We start from the raw sequence: 21,809 nt of genomic DNA, 5'->3' as shown, positions 1-21,809 counted from the left end.
CCTCTACCTACTTCCTTAGATCAATTTTCATTCTCTATCACAAAGTTCCCATGGCCTGCCATGTTCAGAAAAATAACTTCTCATAACATGGTATGCCCTGCCCTTCTCCAGAAACTATTCCTAGACATCTTAGACTGCTGCAGGAGGTGTGAAAGAGACAAGGGCTGTAACCTCAAGATATGGTAGTCGTGACCCATCCTACAACCATTTTGTACTGCAATTTTACTACACACAAGTCACCTGCAAGTCATTCCTAGATATTGTAAGTCCCAGTTGCCCCGACAGTGATTGAGTGGCTAAAACTGCCTCTTCTGGAGAGAAAACATTTTTTTTCTGCATGTGTTCTGAGATGCAGTTGAAAATATTTTCCATTGGTATATTAAAATAGCTTCACCCCTGTATGAATTCTCTGATGTTTAACAAGATTGGATTTAGAAGTAAAACATTTCCCACATTCTGGACATGAATATGGCTTCTCCCCTGTGTGAGTTCTTTGATGTTTAAGAAAAGTTGATTTCTGAGTAAAACATTTCCCACAATCTAGGCATGAAAATGGCTTCTCCCCTGTGTGAGTCTTTTGATGTTCAACAAGATTGTATTTAGAAAAAAAGCATTTCCCACATTCTGGACATGAATATGGCTTCTCCCCTGTGTGAGTTCTTTGATGTTTAAGAAGATGTGATTTTTGAGTAAAACATTTCTTACATTCTGGGCATGAATATGGCTTCTCATTTGTGTGAGTTCTTTGATGTTCAATAAGAATGGATTTAGAAGTAAAACATTTCTCACATTTGGAGCATGAAAATGGTTTCTCCCCTGAGTGAGTTCTTTGATGTTTAAGAAGATCTGATTTCTGAATAAAATATTTCCCACATTCTGAGCATGAAAATGTCTTCTCCCCTGTGTGAGTCTTTTGATGGGAAACAAGACTGGATTTAGAAAAAAAACATTTCCCACATTCTTGGCATGAATATGGCTTCTCCCCTGTGTGAGTTCTTTGATGTTTAAGAAGATGTGATTTCTGAATAAAATATTTCCCACATTCTGAGCATGAAAATGGCTTCTCCCCTGTGTGAATTCTTTGATGTTTCAGTAGATCTGATTTCTGAGCAAAATATTTCCGACATCCTGGGCATGAAAATGGCTTCTCTCCTGTGTGAGTCTTTTGATGTGCAACAAGACTCGATTTAGAAAAAAAACATTTCCCGCAATTTGGGCATGAATATGGCTTCTCCCCTGTGTGAGTTCTTTGATGCTTAAAAAGATGTGATTTCTGAGTAAAACATTTTCTACATTCTGGGCACGAATATGGCTTCTCCCCTGTGTGAGTTCTTTGATGTTCAATAAGAGTGGATTTAGAAGTAAAACATTTCTTACATTCTGAGCATGAAAATGGCTTCTCCCCTGAATGAATTTTTTGATGTTTAACAAGGTTTGATTTAGAGGTAAACAATTTCCCACATTCTGGGCATGGAAATGGTTTCTCTCCTGTGTGAGTTCTTTGATGTGAAATTAGGGTTGATTTTTTAACAAAACATTTTTCACACACTGTGCATGGGAATGGTTTCTCCCCTGTGTAAATTTTCTGATTTGTATCAAGATCTGATTTAAAGGTAAAACTATCTCCACATTCTGGGCATGAATATGGCTTCTCTCCTGTGTGAATTCTCTGATGTAGAACACCTATTCCATATCTTTTGTTTTGTGATGAATTAGTAATGACATGTTCTTCATATGGATCTTGTGTGATACCATGATCCTCTGCTGTATAATCTGTAGATATCAGATGTTCCTCTGAAATCCTGGTACAGTCATCTGACAAGAAGAAAACGGATGTTACTATTATTGAATAACATAACCTTATAAGTATATTCCCCACTGAGCTGCCGCTGCCTGAGACGCCTCAGACCTTGTGAAGAAGTGAAGTCAGTGGCACAGGCAGCAAACGACGGCAGCGCGGCCTACTTCATTAGTATTCACTGTGCTGAGACGGAGGTCAGTGATAGTGACTAGTAATGAAGCGGGGCAGGAGACGCTACCACTGCTCTAGGTCACTGTAGAGGTGAACACAATCCATGGCTGCTTAAATATGGCCACTTATGTGGAATAATACTGTAGGATGCCATAAATCTTACTGTATTACACCCCATACACACAATAGAATCCAAACCACATCTGCTGGATTTCCCAGCCTGAACTCACCGCGGATCTGCTGTCCCCTACAGTATGTAGTAGGGTCTGTGGAGTCACAAGGAAGCAGGGACTCCTAGCGTCATAGATCACTAAGATACGGGGAGTCCTGGTGTGTGGACAGAGTTCAGGCTGGGAAATGTGACTGATGTACAGACCAGATTTCCTAGTCCGGATTCCATAGTGTGATTGGGGTCTAAGGTGAGGTTTACACAGTGACATTTGTAGAAGCTGCTTCAGGAATTCAGAAGAAGAATTTTTCCGCTTTACCAAATCAGCCCCCGAATCTCCATCAGATTCCTTACTGGCCAGGCCGGATTTTCCACCTCCCATTTATTTCCATAGAGCTCTGAGGTGGAATCTGCCTGAAGATCGAGCAGGAGGATTATTTTTCCGTTACCTGAAATAATCTGCTATATAATTCTGGTCAATTCTTACCCTTCACGAGGACTGACAGTCGGTGAGGAAGAAATTTGCCTCTGTTAGGAGTAGAGCCGGAGCCTCGGCATCGCTGTGCGGAAGTTGCCGGCCTTCTCCTCTCTGCTTCTCCCGGTCCCCTGTGTCTGGGTCTCAGGAGGCAAAACAGAACCTCCACGATCTCAGGGATTTCCGATCTCCTCCTGAGCCAGACCAAGCACTTCCGGCAATTTAGCATTTTAGGCCAGGCAGCGGGCCACAGCCTATTTAAGGTGGGCTCTTGCTCTGGACCACCGCTAGCTATTCAGTTTGCCTTGTTTGATTTTGCACTGTCTGCTCCAGTTGGCGACCCCGACTTGTCTTTACACTTCTGCTCCCTGAACCTGACTTTTTACTGCTCTGCTCTCATATTACTGACTTGGCCTGTATGACCTTCTGTACTGCGCTGCCCTCACGTTGATGACCTGGATTGGACAACTACGCTTTGGTACTCTGCTTTCTTCCTTGGTTACCGCCCGCCGCTGCCTTCTGGTTCCTTTGACCTGCATCTCAACTCTGAAGACCTGCTGGTAAGAGTTTCCAGTTTTTCGTTCTGCTGTGATTTGTGCTGTGATGTGTTTCCAGCTTACCCTGACCTGTAACGTTCTATCCGGCAGTGCAGCCAAGTCCATCACTACCATCTGGGGCTCTGGTGAACACCTCAGTGGGGTTGGCGTTGTTGTGGCCTGGGTGTGCTGGACGCTCAGAACTGTGATTTGCCATTTTAATCAGTGTGTCTAGAACTGGTTCTCACTATTGGCTTGGAACTGCGTCTGCTATCCCAACAGCCTTGTTCACATACAGTATTGGCCAAAAGTATTGGCACCCCTACAATTCTGTCAGATAATACTCCGTTTCTTCCAGAAAATGATTGCAATCACAAATTCTTTGGTATTTTCTTCATTTAATTTGTCTTCAATGGAAAACCACAAAAAGAATTGTCAAAAAGACAAATTGGATATAATTCCACACCAAACATAAAAAGGGGGTGGACAAAAGTATTGGTACTGTTTGAAAAATCGTGTGATGCTTCTCTGATTTGTGTAATTAACAGCACCTGTTACTTACCTGAGGCACCTAACAGGTGGTGGCAATAACTAAATCACACTTGCAACCAGTTGAAATGGATTAAATACAGAACAAGCATAGCACAAGGGAGTTTCAAAATTAGTCAAATATATGTAAATAACTCCCACCAGTAAGCCCAATCATAGAGAGCACACTTCAACCAGAAAAATACATGTAGACAAAAGATTGGGGATATACAATCCTACAAAGGTTTGAAGTATTCAACATATACAAAGAGTATTGTAAAACAACATCCTTTATTCTTGAAAAAATTCCATTATTTAAAAGTTATATGACATAGGTTGACTCAACCTCTGTTCTGTGTCCTTGTGTGACCACATTGAGCATGGAGAAAAGAAAGAAGACCAAAGAACTGTCTGAGGACTTGAGAAGCAAAATTTTGAGGAAGCATGAGCAATCTCAAGGCTACAAGTCCATCTCCAAAGACCTGAATGTTCCTGTGTCTACCGTGCGCAGTGTAATCAAGAAGTGTAAAGCCCATGGCACTGTGGCTAACCTCCCTAGATGTGGACGCAAAAGAAAAATTGAGAGATTTCAATGCAAGATTGTGCGGATGGTGGATAAAGAACCTCGACTAACATCCAAACAAGTTCAAGCTGCCCTGCAGTCCGAGGGTACAACAGTGTCACCCCGTACTATCCGTCAGCGTCTGAATGAGAAGGGACTGTATGGTAGGAGACCCAGGAAGACCCCACTTCTTACCCAGAGACAGAAAAAAGCCAGTCTGGAGTTTGCCAAAACTTACCTGAGAAAGCCAAAACCGATCTGGAAGAATGTTCTCTGGTCACATGAGACAAAAGTAGGAAAAGGCCTCAACATAGAGTTTACAGGAAAAAAAAGAGGCCTTCAAAGAAAAGAACCCAGTCCCTACAGTCAGACATGGCGGAGGGTCCCTGATGTTTTGGGGTTGCTTTGCTGTCTCTGGCACTGGACTGCTTGACCGTGTGCATGGCATTATGAAGTCTGAAGACGACCAACACATTGTGCAGCATCATGTAGGGCCCAGTGTGAGAAAGCGGGGTCTCCCTCAGAGGTCAGGGGTCTTCCAGCAGGACAATGACCCAAAACACACTTCAGGTCAGCACTAGAAAATAGTTTGAGAGAAAGCCCTGGAGACTTGTAAAGTGGCAGCAATGAGTCCAGCCCTGAATCCCATAGAACACCTGTGGGGGGGAGGAGAGATCTCTTGGTGGCAGTTTGGAGAAGGCCCCCTTCACATCTCAGGGGGGACCTGGAGCAGTTTGCCAAAGAAGAATGGTCTAAGATTCCAGCAGAGCCTTGTAAGAAACTCATTGCTGGTTACCGGAAGCGGTTGTGCGCAGTTATTGTGTCTAAAGGTTGTGCTACCAAGTATTAGGCTGAGGGCGCCAATACTTCTGTCCGCACCAGTTTTGGAGTTTTGTGTAAAATGATCAATGATTTGACTTCTTTTTCATTCTCTTTTGTGGTTTTTCATTGCAAGCAAAATAAATGAAGATATTACCAAAGAGTTTGTGCTTGTAATCATTATCTGGGGACACCGAGGATTATCTGACAGAATTGCAGGGGGGCCAATACTTTTGGCCAACACTGTAGATGTGAAGTCCATATTCCTGCTGTCCGTTCTATTCTATACTACATTTATTACCCCCTATAGCGGTATCACATTTATATTCAGGTATTATTAGTATTTTACCTGAATCGGGGAACAACAAATAGTCTAAACAATGTCTGAATAGAATCAGTGACCCTTCTGTGCTTTATATAGTGGTGACTCCTCACCTGGGCGGGTCCCTGTAGGAATGTCCTCCTCACACTCCTCATCACCACTCACATAGGGCTCTTCCTTTATTCTCATAGATATAACATTAATGTCGCTCACATCTTTATCCTGATGGAAAATCTGGGAAACAAATAATGTAAAAGTCACCGGACAAATGGGGAAGTCACAGAGAATGTTCTAGATCATTAATCCGCATGAAGATGAAAGATGTCCTTACAGTAGCTGCAGGTCTGTGAGAAGCCGGATAAACATATTAGATGGCGGCTCAATGACACCGCCCATGTATATAACCATATAATACTGCTGGATACAACAAGACTGACCACAAGGACTTCACAGCCCGTCTACACATCATAGGGAATATCTCCATCTACCTGATCATCATCCTGTGGAAGAAGAGGACTGGGACATCTCTCCGGTGTTGTCCTCTTACTGGATCTACCTGTAGGAAACACAGACAGGGACTGAATTCATTCTGTACATACAAATAATGGAAGTCCATGTGTATATAGTCATGTCTATTACCTGCTGATGTGAGGGGCTGCTGGTCCTCCATCATCACCTCCTTGTACAGATCCTTGTGTCCTTCTAAATACTCCCACTCCTCCATGGAGAAATAGACAGCGACATCCTGACACCTTATAGGAACCTGACAACACAATGATACAGTCATCACCCCGACCCCTCCAGTTACTGTATAATGTCCCAGCATTCCCAGCACTGTCACCTCTCCAGTCAGCAGCTCCAGCATCTTGTTGGTGAGTTCTAGGATATTCTGTCCATTGATCTCCTCCTGTATCAGGGGGTGAGGTGGAGGCCCCAGGACTGGGCTCAGGGTTCCTCCATATCCATCATACACAGGAGCCTGATAGCGCCCACTAGAGGTCTTCTTCACTACTGTGTAATCCTGGTTATGGGGAGACACATTAATAAATCTCACTACATACATGTCCAGAGTCCATCACCTCTCCAGTCATATCGTCTGTTATTACTATAGATGAGAATGATGTCATGATGACATCATCAGAATCTCTCACCTCTCCAGTAAGCTGGTAGATGATCTCTAGGGTGAGATTTAATAGACTTTCCGCCATCTTGTTCCTGTCTCTTTCCATCCTTGATGGATCAATCAGGAATATTCTCTTCTATAGAAGATACTGAGAGGATTCTATATTGTAGGAACCTGAATGGAGAGAAGATGAGACAATATATAATACATAGTATCGCTGTCACGTACGGACTGTGGGTGTGGCTGCAAATGGTTATTTCACTAGACTTACTCAGCAGAGCATATATTACACCCAAAACAGTCCATGTCCTCCATATACACACATGCAACAAATACAACACGACACATACAATATGCCCCCCCCCCCGATACACACTGCCACCACCTACTGATTGGAGTTACAAGGTACCCAACTGAAATATACACAAGTTTATACAACAGATGGTCAGATATACTTTAAATGGCAATTGATCCATAGACCGTATAGAAGCGAACATTAAAGTGAACATGGGTGACATACAACAAGCAAACAAAAATTAAAAAGTGTGAGAAGGTGACAGGTAAGATTCTGGAAGATCGCTAGGTCTCCCCCAGATTCCTCACTTATGTGTTGTGAGTGAGGTTACAATTCAGGTAAAACCTTAGCTGTGAGATGGCTCCTTCTGTTAACCTCTTGTTGTCCTACCAGGGAGGAGCTTTCAAGCACAGGTGGGAGCTTGGCCTCGGTAAAGGCCTATAAAAGGTTGGCAAGTTCTCACTTCTGAGCAGTTCCTGAGGAGGAGCTGGGTTCTGACACAACATTTGGAAACTGGTGACACGCCGGTGTGAACTGTTGCCATTATTGTATCCTGTATTGACTGTGCTTGCTTCAGCCACATGTACAGTTAGGACACTATCTGTTTAGTTAGTAGCTCAGACAAGCAGGAGTTTTTTGTTGTTGTTTTGCCCGACTGTTAAGGCTTGTTTACTTTCTACCAGTTTGACAAATAAATAAACAGGGTAAAACCTGTTTAAACTTGAATTTTTGTGTCTGTCGCAAATGTTAGAGTTAAGTCCTCCATCTTTGTATTTTGGCAGCCATCTTGTAATCTTTCACATATAAACTGTATAAGTATGTATTTTTCTGCTTAAGTCAAGGAGGCCCTTTGTTAGACTTTAAGGAATGTGATAATGAACGTTAATGCATAGGTTGCTAATCCTTATCTCTCAAGGGCCTCACTTTGAGAAGATGCAGCTGACTTTGTATATCTCTTACCTCCTTTACATGATGTATGGACACATAACCAACAAGAGTATTAATCTTATGGTATCTGGGCACTTTGTCATATTTTATGGTATATGAAGGTCACTTAGAGTGTACAGACACAGAATCTATGTAGCTCATTGCTAATCAAGTTGCAACATGTCATCTTATCTCTTTTGCCATGATATATACATATAGACATAGTCTGGGATGTTAGCTCACACATAAGTATTTTGAATCCTTCTTTGTTTCATGGGAAAGTCCATCCCAGTGTGGAAAGCTACAATGAGATGCAGATTATAATGAGCCTCAGCCAATAGCCATGTGCCAGGCTTGTCTTATATCTCTATAACCAATCATGTTATATACTGATTAGAATAGCCAAGCCAGCTCTTTGTCTGTAATGTATTTAAACTACCTTTTTCTTATAATAAAATCAGAACTCACTTGATACACTATCAGCTGCGTGTGTGTGTGTGTGTGTGTGTGTGTGTGTGGCTTCTCCAGGCCCAATGGGTGGTAGCCCATCTAGGCCTGTTAATTAATTATTAATTTGGAAATCTGCAACATACTCTTATGAGGACCTGTTAATGTCCCCAACACTAATTGTCTGGGTCCGCTGCTGCTACCACTGAGCCTAATTGGGAAGGGGTTAAAGTTCGGGCGCAGAATATGGCGAGACAAGAAGAAATGATTTAGTAAGTTCTTTCTAGCGTCGAAGTAATAAAATCTAAACCCTGTATAAATGTGGTATCAGCGAGCTGTAGAATAACGCCATCATGTGATTTATACTGTAGGGTGATCTGCATGGTCCGGGGTGTCGCACTGCACAGAGATAATAGTTATAGTCTATTCTAAGGATAGGTAATCAATAGTAGTGAGAGTAGAGAATCTCTTCAAGTCCTAAAAGTGTCTGGGTTAATAAAAAAAAACAACAACAAACCTTCTGCTAAGCATCCATATGGTTACAGGACCTGTGATGATGTCAGAATCATGTGATCAGTCACAGCTCTCGTCACATGATTAGGAGATGATGTCAGCTGTGTAGGAGGAGTCACAGAATCACATGACCAGATATTAGAGGTCTCTGCAGAGCCATCTGTGTGACGTGTATGTAGCGGAGCCGTGTGCGTGTGACGTGTATGTAGCGGTGCCGTCTGCGTGTGACGTGTATGTAGTGGAGCCGTCTGCGTGTGACGTGTATGTAGTGGAGCCGTCTGCGTGTGACGTGTATGTAGCGGAGCCGTCTGCGTGTGACGTGTATGTAGCGGAGCCGTCTGCGTGTGACGTGTATGTAGCGGAGCTGTCTGCGTGTGACGTGTATGTAGCGGAGCTGTCTGCGTGTGACGTGTATGTAGCGGAGCTGTCTGCGTGTGACCTGTATGTAGTGGAGCCGTTTTTGTGTGACATGTATATGTAGTGGAGATGTGTATGAGACAGACATTCAGTTTAACACAGTTTTGTTTTTGTTTTTTTACTACCAATAGTTTTTTTAATTGGGATTTTTCCACCACCACCCTCAGGTTTTCTGACAGATGTTTTTTAATAGATTTATCTAATTAGATTTCCTTGGCCTCCTCCATAGCAGTTCGATGGAGACCAGGACTTTAACCCCTTAAAGAGGACCTTTCATCAGTTGGGGCACAATGCCTGCCTCCCCTCCTGATAGTGCTCATTCATAGACGAACACTGGGGGGCGTTTCTCCCTGCTCTCACAGTACAGCGCTATAGGTGCTGCTGTGAAGAAGGGCGTCCTTGACTGAGTGTCAGAAACAATGTTATGACGGTGAAGAGCTACGGTACCGGCAGTGATGGCTCTTCACTGGGGGCACAGATCGTGAAAGCCGACTTGTGCATGTGCCCCAACTGATGAAAGGTCCTCTCTCTTTAAGGACTAATCCAGTTTTATTTTTGAATATCTGGTTTTCCCTCTACACCTATCAGGAGCAGCGCCGCACCTCCCATGAGGCGACCTGAAGCAACCGCGGCCGCCCGTGGCTTTCTGTCGTTCGCCTCGGGCGGCGAAAGGGGTAGGTTCACCCCTGATCAGGAACCATAAAAGTTTTTATTTTTTCATTCACACGGTGGCTTCATGTTTGTAGGACAAATTTTCCTTTGTAATGGCACCATGGAATATTCTGTGCGATGTACGAGGAATCTGGAAAAGAATTCAGGTGAATGAGGTGGAATTGTCAAAAAACACATTTGTGCCAATTTCTTATTTACTATGTGGTAAAAACGACGTTACCTGTGTTCCCTGCTAAGACACTCATATTTTAAAAAGTTTAATAATTAAAAATTTAATTTAAATTTAATAATAAAAAAATTAATAGTTTGGCCCTTTTTTAACACAGATACCTGAAATGTTTTTATTTTTGTATATGTGATGAAGGAAAAGGGGGGGGGGTCATTCTTAGATTATATATATATACTAGCTTTTACCCGCGACTTCGTCTACGGTGATTTGAGAATTGGGCGAAACAGACATGTGAAACTGTAAAAGTGCTTTAAAAAGTTTGGTGGGATAGCAAATGTGATGTGTTATATTGTGTATGTAGTGATACAGACAATGTGATGTGTTGTATTGTGTATGTAGTGATACACACAATGTGATGTGTTATATTGTGTATGTAGTAGTTATATAGTGGAAATCTATATGTAAATGTGAGTGAGTAGAGTGAGGGCTACTCCTGAGGTGACAGTAAGGAGTGTGCAGGCAGGTTGAGGCAGGAAATGCCAGGCAGTGTGTGTGAGTCTATAGCTGGGGCTAGGAGTCCTGCTTTTGTGAGTCTCCTGCTAGGAAGCCATGTTGTTTAGTGGCACCAAAAGAAGCCTGTGACTCAATCCTGAGGGAAAACTATGTTTGTGGAAAATTGCACGCAAATCCGTCCAGGCGTTTTAGCGTGATTGAGGAACAAACATCCAAACTCACAAACATCCAAACACACAAACTTTCACACTTATAATATTAGTAGGATGTGTGTGTATATACAATATATATATTTTATACTTTCATTTTCATCCCTTCCCTGAGGACCTTGAACCCTGGGTGGTCTGATTGCTCATACAATACACTGCAATACTGATGTATCCTAATATGTACTGCAATGTATTGCAAATTCCATTGACTTCTAGTATATGCTCCCTATGGCAGTGTGTAATAGAGCTATAGTAGTGACAGGCCTGGAAGCCTTCAAAGGGCTCTCCACTGTCATGGCGACTGATGGCCACAATCCGGTGATCAGGGCCGGCTCCAGGTTTTTATGGGCCCTTGGGCGACAGAGCCTCAGTGGGCCCCCTTGTAAAGGAGGTGGGGGAGTTGAGCTGCTGCAAATTTGGCTCCACCCACTTTTATGTTGACTCCGCCCACTCTCATTTATTTATCATGTGCTCCCACACAGTATAATCCTCCTACAGTCACCCGTAAATTATATGCCCCCCTCCATCTCTCCCCCAGTTTCATATACACCCTTCCTCTGTCCCCAGTTTCATCACGTTCTCCCCCTTCATCTGCCCACAGTTTCATGTCCCCCGTCTCTGCCCCAGTGTCATGCTGTTCCACCCCCCCATCTGCCCCAGAGTCATGGCGTCCCCCCCCCCCCCGCGTTCCCTTCATTTGCCCCCCCAGTTTCATTGGGCCCCCTCCTTCTCTGTCCCCAGTTTCATGCCAGGATCGGCAAGTGAATAGGGCCCGTAACGGCCAATTAAAAAAAAAAAACAATGTAGCGGCTGTCACCGGGCCCCCTAATGGCCCAGGCCCTGTGGCAGCCGCCTCCGCTGCCTCTATGGTAGTTACGCCCCTGGCAGTCGCCAAAGGGACGCTACAATGTAATATCGCAGATGTAAAAGTGTTGGGTATTTAGACTGGAGAGTTGGGAATGTGAGAGAAGGTATTAATTATGTTGTGGAGCGAGATCAGGGAGCTGGTGATAGTGAATACTATATCATCTGCCAGAAGATCATTTGTATTCGCTGATCCTTTATTATTGGGGTGGGAGGAAATAGCGATGGTTAGTGACTCCATAGCCAGTGCCAATAAAGTGGGCTTGTCTACCGGAGATCAATCCCACCTGATCAGAGTAGATAAGCGATGGGAGGAGACTATTCAAATGAGTGGCAATTTAACATTTAGATTTAGGAGCAAGATAGGTCTATAATTAGTTGGTGTAGTGCAGTGGCGTAACCACCGCCCTAGCAGCAGAGGCAGCTGCCACAGGGCCCGGGACATTAGGGGCCTGGTGACAGCCGCAACCGCTGCTATCATTGTACTCGTGGGTCCTTTCGGACCCCCCGAGTATAATGATCGGAGGCCCGGGAGAGGTAAAAAACACTGTAAGGGTGCATTCACACTGAGTAAACGCTAGCTTATTTTGTAGAGTAAAATTACACTTGTAAATTTTGCTATCCCATTGACTTCAATGACATTTTACAGGCGTATTTTTACAGGCGTATTTTTTACAGGCGTATTTTTTACAGGCGTATTTTTACACTTGTAAAAAAATATCATTGAAGTCAATGGGATAGCAAAATTTACAAGTGTAATTTTACTCTACAAAATAAGCTAGCGTTTACTCAGTGTGAATGCACCCTTACTTACCTCTCCACGATCTGAGCAGGCTTCGGCCTAGTCGTCTGACGTCTCATGACCCTGGCCTGCATCCCGGGTCATGTGACGTCTGACGTCATTGAAGATGAACTAATTTGGAGGCCGGGAGCGTAGGAGCCGGGAGATAGGTGAGTAACAGAGGTTTTTTTTAATGTTTTTCTCCCCCTGGGTCTCCGATTATTTTACTCTGGGGTCTGAAAACCCCCCAGAGTATAATAATTGTTTATGGATGTCCACATTGAGACATAATACTGTGTGCAGGAGCCACTAAGGGACATAATACTGTGTGGAGGGGCCACTAAGGGACATAATACTGTGTGGAGGGGCCACTAAGGGACATAATACTGTGTGGAGGGGCCACTAAGGGACATAATACTGTGTGGAGGGGCCACTAAGGGACATAATACTGTGTGGAGGGGCCACTAAGGGGCATAATAGAGCTCGCAGGAATGCGTAGGAGGGGGTCAGTCAAGGTCTTCAGCATCTGTGTCGGTTAGGGGTGGGGGCCCCATGTCAAAAGTTTGCCACAGGTCCCCGCCATTCCTAGTTACGCCACTGGTGTAGTGGCGTCCTTACCAAGTTTAGGGATTTCTGTGATGGACGCACTAAGCACATCCTGGGAGAACTTACCACCTTGCAGGATGTGGTTAAACATTTGGTAGAGGTGTGGGGCAAGAATAGACTTCAATTTTTTTGTAATATAGGGAGGAAACAGCTTTGGGTCCTGGAGCCTTATCATTTTTGAGGGCTTCTATGGTAACATCTATTTCTTCAATGGAGGTGAAGGGAACGGAGAAAAGATGTAATCTCCAAGGTTTGGGCTGCAGTAGTGGCGGAGTAAAGCTTCTGATGGAACTGATGGAAGTGGACATAACTGGAATTAGGGTTGGAGGTCTTGGTTCCACCATGTTCCCGTACTTGACAGACTAGGAGGATTATACTTTGTGGGGGCACATAGAAAGATGATTGGGAATGGGCGGAGGCAACGTGGAAGTGGGTGGAGCTAAATTTGCCGTGGCACGGCCCTCTAGCACAGTTTCAATTTCTTATGCGGCCCCATGGGAAAATTAATTGCCCACCCCTGTTGTATACGCTCACTGACACTTAGTCTGCCATGACTAAAAAGAAAAACTACCTCTATGGGAATTTGCTGGAAGCTGGCTGAATTCTGTGAGAGCAGCAGTACTGAGAGAGTCTCCTTAGAAAACACCATCATACACTCTCATGGGAGCTCTCCATCTGGCTCTCCTGTTCTCAGCCCATCTCCTACTTCATCTCCAGCCAATAAGTGCCCTCTCCTTAAAAAGAGCACCAGACAAATCTCTGAAGCAGTCATGTTTCGTGGTTTCCCACTTCTGATATCCGGATTTATCTGACGCTACTATGCAGGTAAGAAGAGGATTTGCCTCCATCTCAAAAATTCTGAGAGATCTTGACATTTGATACCGCTGGGACTTCCCAACCAAACTGCTGTTCTTTAAAAATGGCACCTGTCACTCTGTGTCTTCTGCAGAAATGGGACTCTCTCTCTCTTCTTCGGAGGTGGCATCTTGTGTTGGATAACAACGCTATACCACCTGGAAAACCTGCTCCAACTCCTTTTATCTTGAAGGATTGGCGCAGTGTTGGATCTCCATGAAAAGTCATGATGGATATTCTATTAGTTAAATGGGTTGTCCCATCTCAAAGATCCTATCTATACTGGTAGCTTATATTAATTGAAGACTTTTCCTAAATATATTGCTTTAGAAATTCTGTTTTCTTTGCTTGAAATGTGACCTTATTCCTTCCATTGTTTACACAGAGTTATAACCGTGGACCTGGGAGATAGGACAAGTGAGGCCACTTTCTCCTTGGGAATTCAACTTTCGGACCAAGACTGGCAGGGAATTTTTATTCTCCCTCACAAATTTCCCATGACCTGCCACGCTCAGGAAGCCCTGCCCTTCTCCAGAAACTGTTCCCAGAGGTCTTAGACCACTGCTGGAGGTGAGGAACAGCCAAGGGGGTCTATCCTCCACATAGGGTGGTCGTGTTCTGTGCTACCACCATTTTGGACTGCAATCTTTGATATCTACACACAAGTCACCTGCAGGTCTCTCTCACCACCTCCTCTTGGCTCTTTTTTCCCTGATTCCTGGCACCTTGGCCAGGACCAATAAAGATCACAGTTGCCCCAAAAATGGCTTAGCAGTTGGTAATCGGTCACATTAAAAATTCAGTCATGTTCGAGTGATGTTTAAGAGTAGTTTCACTGTATATGGTAGTTTAGAGGGACAAGGGAAATATGTTAAAGGGATTGGCCACTTTCAGATCAAGATTGACAAACAAATGTACAATAAAAAGATATACAACTTTCCAATATACTTTCTGTATCAATTCCTCACAGTTTTCTAGATCTCTGCTTGCTGTCATTCATTCTGTTACTTCTAGAGGATAAAACTGACCATGGTCATGTGATTTACGGTCCATGGTCATGTGATGAGCACAAAGGTGCCGCTCATTATAGTCACAGCACAGTAGTCAGACAGCTAGTATATACTTGAACTGGCTGGGTGTCTCAGTAGATGCGAGCTTCAGGTGTTTGACATTGTCGTCATCAACCTATCAAGAAGTCCCAGGGTCTGTAAAAGGCTCACTGCTGGCTTCAGTCCTTGCTGGTTTTCGCTGTTACCGACTAGAATTCTTGCCCCAGTTTGTGGAAGTTGCACGGACTCAGGATCTGATTTGGAAGGGGTGTGAGTTTTGCCTTGTGTGAGAGTCTGTTTAACCCTCAACATTTCTACTCAAGCCCTGTCCTGCATTTCTGGTTGCCTGACACTGTCTTGGTATTAGTGAGTTTTTGTTTAGGGCTTCAGGTTTGTTTTGCCCCTGTCCTGTGATACCCTTTCCTCATTACACCACTGTTCTTCTCCTCAATCTCCTGTTGTGTGTTTATGGTTGTGCTGCGCCTGTTATGAAAATGATTTACCCTGTGGGGTATTGTCTTGGGCAGCTAGGATCTGAGCTTCTAATTGAGTGTCTAAGGCTGCTAATACAACTCTCCTCTTCAGTACAAACTCTGGTTTATCCACTTCATGGTTAGGAGCGTCTGCTCTGACATTCTTAGCCACCAACGCCATGTGTACACCTCCATTGTAGATCTTACCTGAGGAAGGTCTTTCAACTGAAATGTCCTAAATTTTGTGACCTACTGTTTCATTTTTGTACATATTGTCTCCGATACATGGCACGTATATGACATATCAACCTATATTGTCATTGTGTGAATTTCACGAATTAAATATTTTCTGGCACTGTCTTAGTGTGTGCAGCAATCGACTTCCTTGCGCATTCTTAGTACCGGGGACATAGGTGATTAAAAAGTTAAATCAGGCAAAGAAAAGTGCCCACCCGGCCTGTCTGGCATTTAGACATTTAGCAGCATCCAAATAAGTTAAATTTTTGTGATCCGTAAGGATCTTGATAGGGTGTCTCACACCCTCCAAGAAATGATGCAAAGCCCACTTAAGTGCTAATAATTCAACTTTTTTTGAGAAGAAGGCACATGAATGAAGATGCCCCTCCATGCCCTGAGACAATACCGCTCCTACACCCACGGACGAAGCATCAACTTCAACTATGAAAGCTTTATTTTCGTCCGGTTGGATAAGCACAGGAGCAGAGCTTTCAAGGCTTCAAAAGCCTCCACTGCCTTCAAAGGCCACTGCCAGAGATTAATTTTTTTTTGTCAAGTCAGTGACTGGTTTTGCAAGCACAGAAAAATTCTTGATAAATTTCCTGTAATAATTGTCGAAACCCAGAAACCACTGCAGCGCTTTCAAGGTCTCAGGCCTTGGACATTATAACACAACTTTAACCTTATCTTGGTCCATCTTTAAGCCCTAAACAAAAACTCACTAATACCAAAACAGTGTGAAGGCAAACAGAAATTCAGGACAGGGGATGCGTAGAAATGTTGAGGGCTAAACAGACTCTCACACAAGACAAAACTCACACCACTTCAAAATTAGCTCCTGAGACCGTGCAACTTCCACAAAACGCTCCCTCCTAAACTGGGCCAAGAATCCTGGTTGGTAACAACGAAAAACGGCAAGGACTGAAGCCAGCAGTGAGTCTTATACAGACCCTGGAACTACTTGATAGGCTGATGACAATGTCATACACCTGAATCTCGCATCTACTGAGACTCCCAGCCAGCTCAAGCATACACTGAGGCAAATACTCAACCACTAACTCATCAGCTCAGTGGGAAAGAGAACGACCAGAGAGCCACAGGACACCGGCTCAAATCCCCAGCCAGAAACCACACAACAATTTTATTATAAAAAAAGTAGTATAAAAAAGTTACTGGTGTCAGAAGATGGAGACTTTTAGAAAAAAAAACAATTTTGGCACAGTTTTGGATTTTTATTAAGGGATTAAAATGTAAATAAAACCCTATAAATTAGGTATCCCCAGAATTGCACCGAAACATAGAATACAGAAACATGGCTGCACAGTGAATGCCGTAAAAACAAAGCCCATAAAAGTCGCACAAATGCACTTTTTCTTCAAATCCCCCCCATTCAAACTTTTTTTCCCCCAGCTTCCCAGTACATTGTACAGAATTATTAATGGCGGCATCATGAAGAAAATTTTGTCTCGCAAACATTAAGACCTCATGTGCCTCTGAGAGTCAAAAAATAAAAAAGTTATGGGGTTTGGAAGGAGGGGAGTCGAAACGAAAAACAAAAATAAAAAAATGCAGTTGGCGGGAAGGGGTTAAATAAATAATTTAACCTAATAAAAAAAACCCTATGAATGTAAGTTCCTTGTTAATACGTAGACGGGTCAATGAATTCAGGTTGAGAATCCACTTACGATCCCCCCCTCTCCTGTGTGAATTCTCTGATGTTTAACAAGATCTGATTTCTGAGCAAAACATTTCCCACATTCTGGGCACGAATATGGCTTCTCTCCTGTGTGAAGTACCTGATGTCTAACAAGACGAGATTTATAAGCAAAGCATATCCCACATTCTGGACATGAATATGGCTTCACTCCTGTGTGAAGTCTCTGATGTCTAACAAGTTCTGATTTCTGAGCAAAACATTTCCCACATTCTGGGCAGAAATATGGCTTCTCTCCTGTGTGAGTTCTTTGATGGCCAACAAGATATGATTTACGAATAAAACATTTCCCACATTCTGGACATGAATACGGCTTCTCTCCTGTGTGAATCTTTTGATGTTCAACAAGACGGGATTTATAAGCAAAACATTTCCCACATTCTGGACATAAATATGGCTTCTCTCCTGTGTGAGTTCTCTGATGTTCAGCAAGATATGATTTCCGAATAAAACATTTTTCACATTCTGGACATGAATACGGCTTCTCTCCTGAGTGAATCTTTTGATGTTCAACAAGAAGGGATTTATAAGCATAGCATTTCCCACATTCTGGGCATGAATAAGGCTTCTTCTCTCCTGTGTGAATCTTTTGACGTTTAAGAACATCTGATTTCTGAGCAAAACATTTCCCACATTCTGGACAGGAATATGGCTTCTCCCCTGTGTGAGTTCTCTGATGTATAACACCCCTTCTGAAGTTTTCATTTTGCTTAACCGACTCAAATGAATTAGAAGATCGATCTTTGCTCTGAAGGGCTGAGGGTAGATCTTGTGTGACACCATGATCCTCTGCTGTATAATCTGTAGATATCAGTTGTCCCTCTGAGCTCCTGGTACAGTCATCTGACAAGAAGAAAACTGATGTTACTATTATTGAATAACATAACCTTATAAGTATATTCCCCACTGAGCTGCCGCTGCCTGAGACGTTTCAGACCATGTGAAGAAGTGAAGTCAGTGGCACAGGCAGCAAACGATGGCAGCGCGGCCTACTTCATTAGTATTCACTGTGCTGAGACGGAGGTCAGTGATAGTGAATAGTAATGAAGCGGGGCAGGAGACGCCATCACTGCTCTAGGTCACTGTAGAGGTGAACACAATCCATGGCTGCTTAAATATGGCCACTTATGTGGAATAATACTGTAGGATGCCATAAATCTTACTGTATTACACCCCATACACACAATAGAATCCAAACCACATCTGCTGGATTTCCCAGCCTGAACTCACCGCGGATCTGCTGTCCCATACAGTATGTAGTAGGGTCAGTGGAGTCACAAGGAAGCGGGGACTCCTAGCGTCATAGATCACTAAGATACGGGGAGTCCTGGTGTGTGGACAGAGTTCAGGCTGGGAAATGGGACTGATGTACAGACCAGATTTTCTAGTCCGGATTCCATAGTGTGATTGGGGTCTAAGGTGAGGTTTACACAGTGACATTTGGAGAAGCTGCTTCAGGAATTCAGAAGAAGATTTTTTCCGCTTTACCAAATCAGCCCCCGAATCTCCATCAGATTCCTTACTGGCCAGGCGGGATTTTCCACCTCCCATTTATTTCCATAGAGCTCTGAGGTGGAATCTGCCTGAAGATCGAGCAGGAGGATTATTTTTCCGCTACCTGAAATAATCTGCTATATAATTCTGGTAAATTCTGTCCCTTCACGAGGACTGACAGCCGGTGAGGAAGAAATTTGCCTCATTCACATCGATGTCAAGTCCATATTCCTGCTGTCCGTTCTATTCTATACTACATTTATTACCCCCTATAGCGGTATCACATTTATATTCCTGTATTATTAGTATTTTACCTGAATCAGGAACAACAAATAGTCTAAACAATGTCTGAATAGAATCAGTGACCCTTCTGTGCTTTATATAGTGGTGACTCCTCACCTGGGCGGGTCCCTGTAGGAATGTCCTCCTCACACTCCTCATCACCACTCACATAGGGCTCTTCCTTTATTCTCATAGATATAGCATTAATGTCGCTCACATCTTTATCCTGATGGAAAATCTGTGAAACAAATAATGTAAAAGTCACCGGACAAATGGGGAAGTCACAGAGAATGTTCTAGATCAGGGGTCCTCAAACTTTTTAAACAGTGGGCCAGTTCACTGTCCCTCGGACCATTGGAGAGCCGAAATATAGTTTAAAGGGATTCCACCTTTAAAATCACATTTTTTTCTCGATAACACGTAGGAATAGCCTTAAGAAAGGCTATTCTTCTCCTACCTTTAGATGACTTTCTTAAGGCTATCCCTATGTGTTATTGAGAAAAAATGGAGATGAATGCAACCGTGGGGTGGAGGGGGACACACTCAATTTTCAATCTCAGGGGGCGTTCACACTTGTGCTCGGTGTCTGGTGTATGCATTCCGTCGGGTTTCCATCTTCAGTCCCAGCGAAACTGGACAGGGGACGAAAACCCGGCAGTCACCTTTAAAACCCATTGAATTGAAAGGGTTTGTAAAGGTGACCACCAGTGTCCGCCTGTGGCCTGTCCGCGGGGAAACCGTTTTTTTTTTTAGCCGGACACAAAGTCAGACATGCAGGACTTTGTATCCGGCTTAAAAAAAACAAACAAAAAAAGAAACGGTTTCCCCGCAGACAGGCTGCAGGCGGATACTGGTGGTCACCTTTACAAACCCCTTTACATCGGGAGCGGTGCCTCCTGTATCCCCCTTACATTGCATACAAGCGATGTGGCAGGAGTACACAGGCGGACGCCGGAAGCAGCGCAGGTCGCACAGACATCAGGAGCGGTGCCCTCCAATAGGTAAAGTGAATTGCGCTCCATGGCCTGGCCCGAGCTCCCCAGGTTTGAGGACCCCTGTTCTAGATCATTAATCTGCATGAAGATGAAAGATGTCCTGACAGTAGCTGCAGGTCTGTGAGAAGCCGGATAAACATATTAGATGGCGGCTCAATGACACCGCCCATGTATATAACCATATAATACTGCTGGATACAACAAGACTGACCACAAGGACTTCACAGCCCGTCTACACATCATAGGGAATATCTCCATCTACCTGATCATCATCCTGTGGAAGAAGAGGACTGGGACATCTCTCCGGTGTTGTCCTCTTACTGGATCTACCTGTAGGAAACACAGACAGGGACTGAATTCATTCTGTACATACAAATAATGGAAGTCCATGTGTATATAGTCATAGAAAATACAGCCAAACGAACAACACCGGCAACTCATCCGAAGTAAAATAAAATATAACTTTTAATTTACATAATTAAAATAAATAAACAAAATAAATCAAACAAAAAACCCCCTAAAAAAAAAACGCCAACGCGTTTCGGAACATTGAGTCCCTTTCTCAAGGCATCATCCTAACGGTTTCAAATCCTTATAAATACTACTTCCTTCTCTTAAACCACTCCCTATCACATTCCTAATCCATCAATCAAATTACTTACAGGTGATGTCAGAGACAGGTGAAGTATTACCTTCACATAGACAGAAACTTGGACAATATTCTCACTTATCTGCGGTATATGCACAAAAAAGCATAACATTAGCAGGATACCAGAAAGAAAGAAATCAACACATACCTTCCACTTAAAATAATATTCAGCGGACCCACAGGAATAGATCTTACATGTTATTAATACCGATGTATAACAAAATCATAAAATCAAATTCGATCCGACTAACACATTACATGCTAAGCCATTGCATAAGTATATTTCCGTACACAAATCCCAAAAACATGTCAAGAGTGTGTGAATTATAAGCTTACCATATACGATGACAAATAGTATTAGACCCATGTTTGAAAAGAAATCTCCTTCTCGCTCCGCAACCCGGAACTCCCGTTGTCATAACATCCAAAGTCACGTGACATGATTCAGCCTATCCTAACTAGGCCCTCCCCATCCACAACACATGACCATTTAACTCTCACCTTACAGTTACAATTACTATTATGTTCTTATGGGCCAACTCTCTACTTATAATACTTACACACATCATGAGATGAGAATCTATCTTAACAATACCATTCTATTTATATTACAAATACTTTCCTCTTTAATTGATACAAGATTTCATCCCCATATATATATATATGAAGAGACCAAAACCTCCATCAATTCCAATTTTAGAAGGTTCCAAATTTCAATAAATGTAGCTTAAATCTGTTTTAATATTCATACCTTCTGGTATCCTGCTGTTGAACTGAAGGATCCAGTAGGCTTCTTTTTTGAGAACTAATTTTCTCCAATCACCTCCTCGTATCGGCTTTTCTACTTTCTCTAACCCATAAAAACGTATATGAGACAGGTCTGAATTGTGCACCGATGCGAAGTGTCGGGAAACACCCGACATGGTGTCATTAGGGAATTTATTCGCATCGGTTATATGTTCAGATATACGTTTTTTCAGTGGTCTAATTGTACATCCTATATAATCTTTCTTGCAACTTATACACTTAATATTATAAATAACATGATGTGAGTTACAGTTCATGAAGGAATTAATATTAACTCTAACATCAGACCTATAACTGTCCCCTACGGTTCTTCTTTCAGTGAACTTGCATACCGC

The 21,809-nt window shown here is 43.1% G+C and overlaps 2 protein-coding genes across 2 annotated transcripts; both read right to left on the bottom strand.

The window, feature by feature from the left end:
- Window positions 1-344: 344 nt before the first annotated feature.
- LOC142203352 (uncharacterized) lies at window positions 345-15,477 on the bottom strand. The gene is made up of 2 exons (XM_075274007.1): window positions 15,327-15,477; window positions 345-1,683 (listed from the first exon to the last, which is right to left on the bottom strand). The coding sequence occupies exons 1-2, from the start codon at window positions 15,475-15,477 to the stop codon at window positions 380-382; spliced, it is 1,455 nt and encodes a 484-aa protein (XP_075130108.1). The 3' UTR covers window positions 345-379.
- A 1,340-nt stretch (window positions 15,478-16,817) lies between these two features.
- On the bottom strand, window positions 16,818-21,590 carry LOC142202581 (uncharacterized). The gene is made up of 2 exons (XM_075272774.1): window positions 21,419-21,590; window positions 16,818-18,090 (listed from the first exon to the last, which is right to left on the bottom strand). The coding sequence occupies exons 1-2, from the start codon at window positions 21,588-21,590 to the stop codon at window positions 17,198-17,200; spliced, it is 1,065 nt and encodes a 354-aa protein (XP_075128875.1). The 3' UTR covers window positions 16,818-17,197.
- Between the last annotated feature and the right edge of the window lie 219 nt (window positions 21,591-21,809).

The sequence above is a fragment of the Leptodactylus fuscus genome, chromosome 1, assembly GCF_031893055.1.
Source record: "Leptodactylus fuscus isolate aLepFus1 chromosome 1, aLepFus1.hap2, whole genome shotgun sequence".
In the NCBI taxonomy this organism is placed as follows: Eukaryota; Metazoa; Chordata; class Amphibia; order Anura; family Leptodactylidae; genus Leptodactylus; species Leptodactylus fuscus.
The sequence above is the reverse complement of the archived record's forward strand: the minus strand, read 5'-3'. Positions and strand labels throughout refer to the sequence as shown.

Coding starts and splice junctions, on each gene's coding strand:
- LOC142203352 (XM_075274007.1), bottom strand. CDS start 15,477: ATGGCGTTGGTGGCTAAGAATGTCAGAGCAGACGCTCCTAACCATGAA. Junction 1,684..15,326: donor CCAAGACAATACCCCACAGG/GTAAATCATTTT, acceptor GATATGGAATAG/GTGTTCTACATCAGAGAATT.
- LOC142202581 (XM_075272774.1), bottom strand. CDS start 21,590: ATGTCGGGTGTTTCCCGACACTTCGCATCGGTGCACAATTCAGACCTG. Junction 18,091..21,418: donor CAACAGCAGGATACCAGAAG/GTATGAATATTA, acceptor TCTTCTTGTCAG/ATGACTGTACCAGGAGCTCA.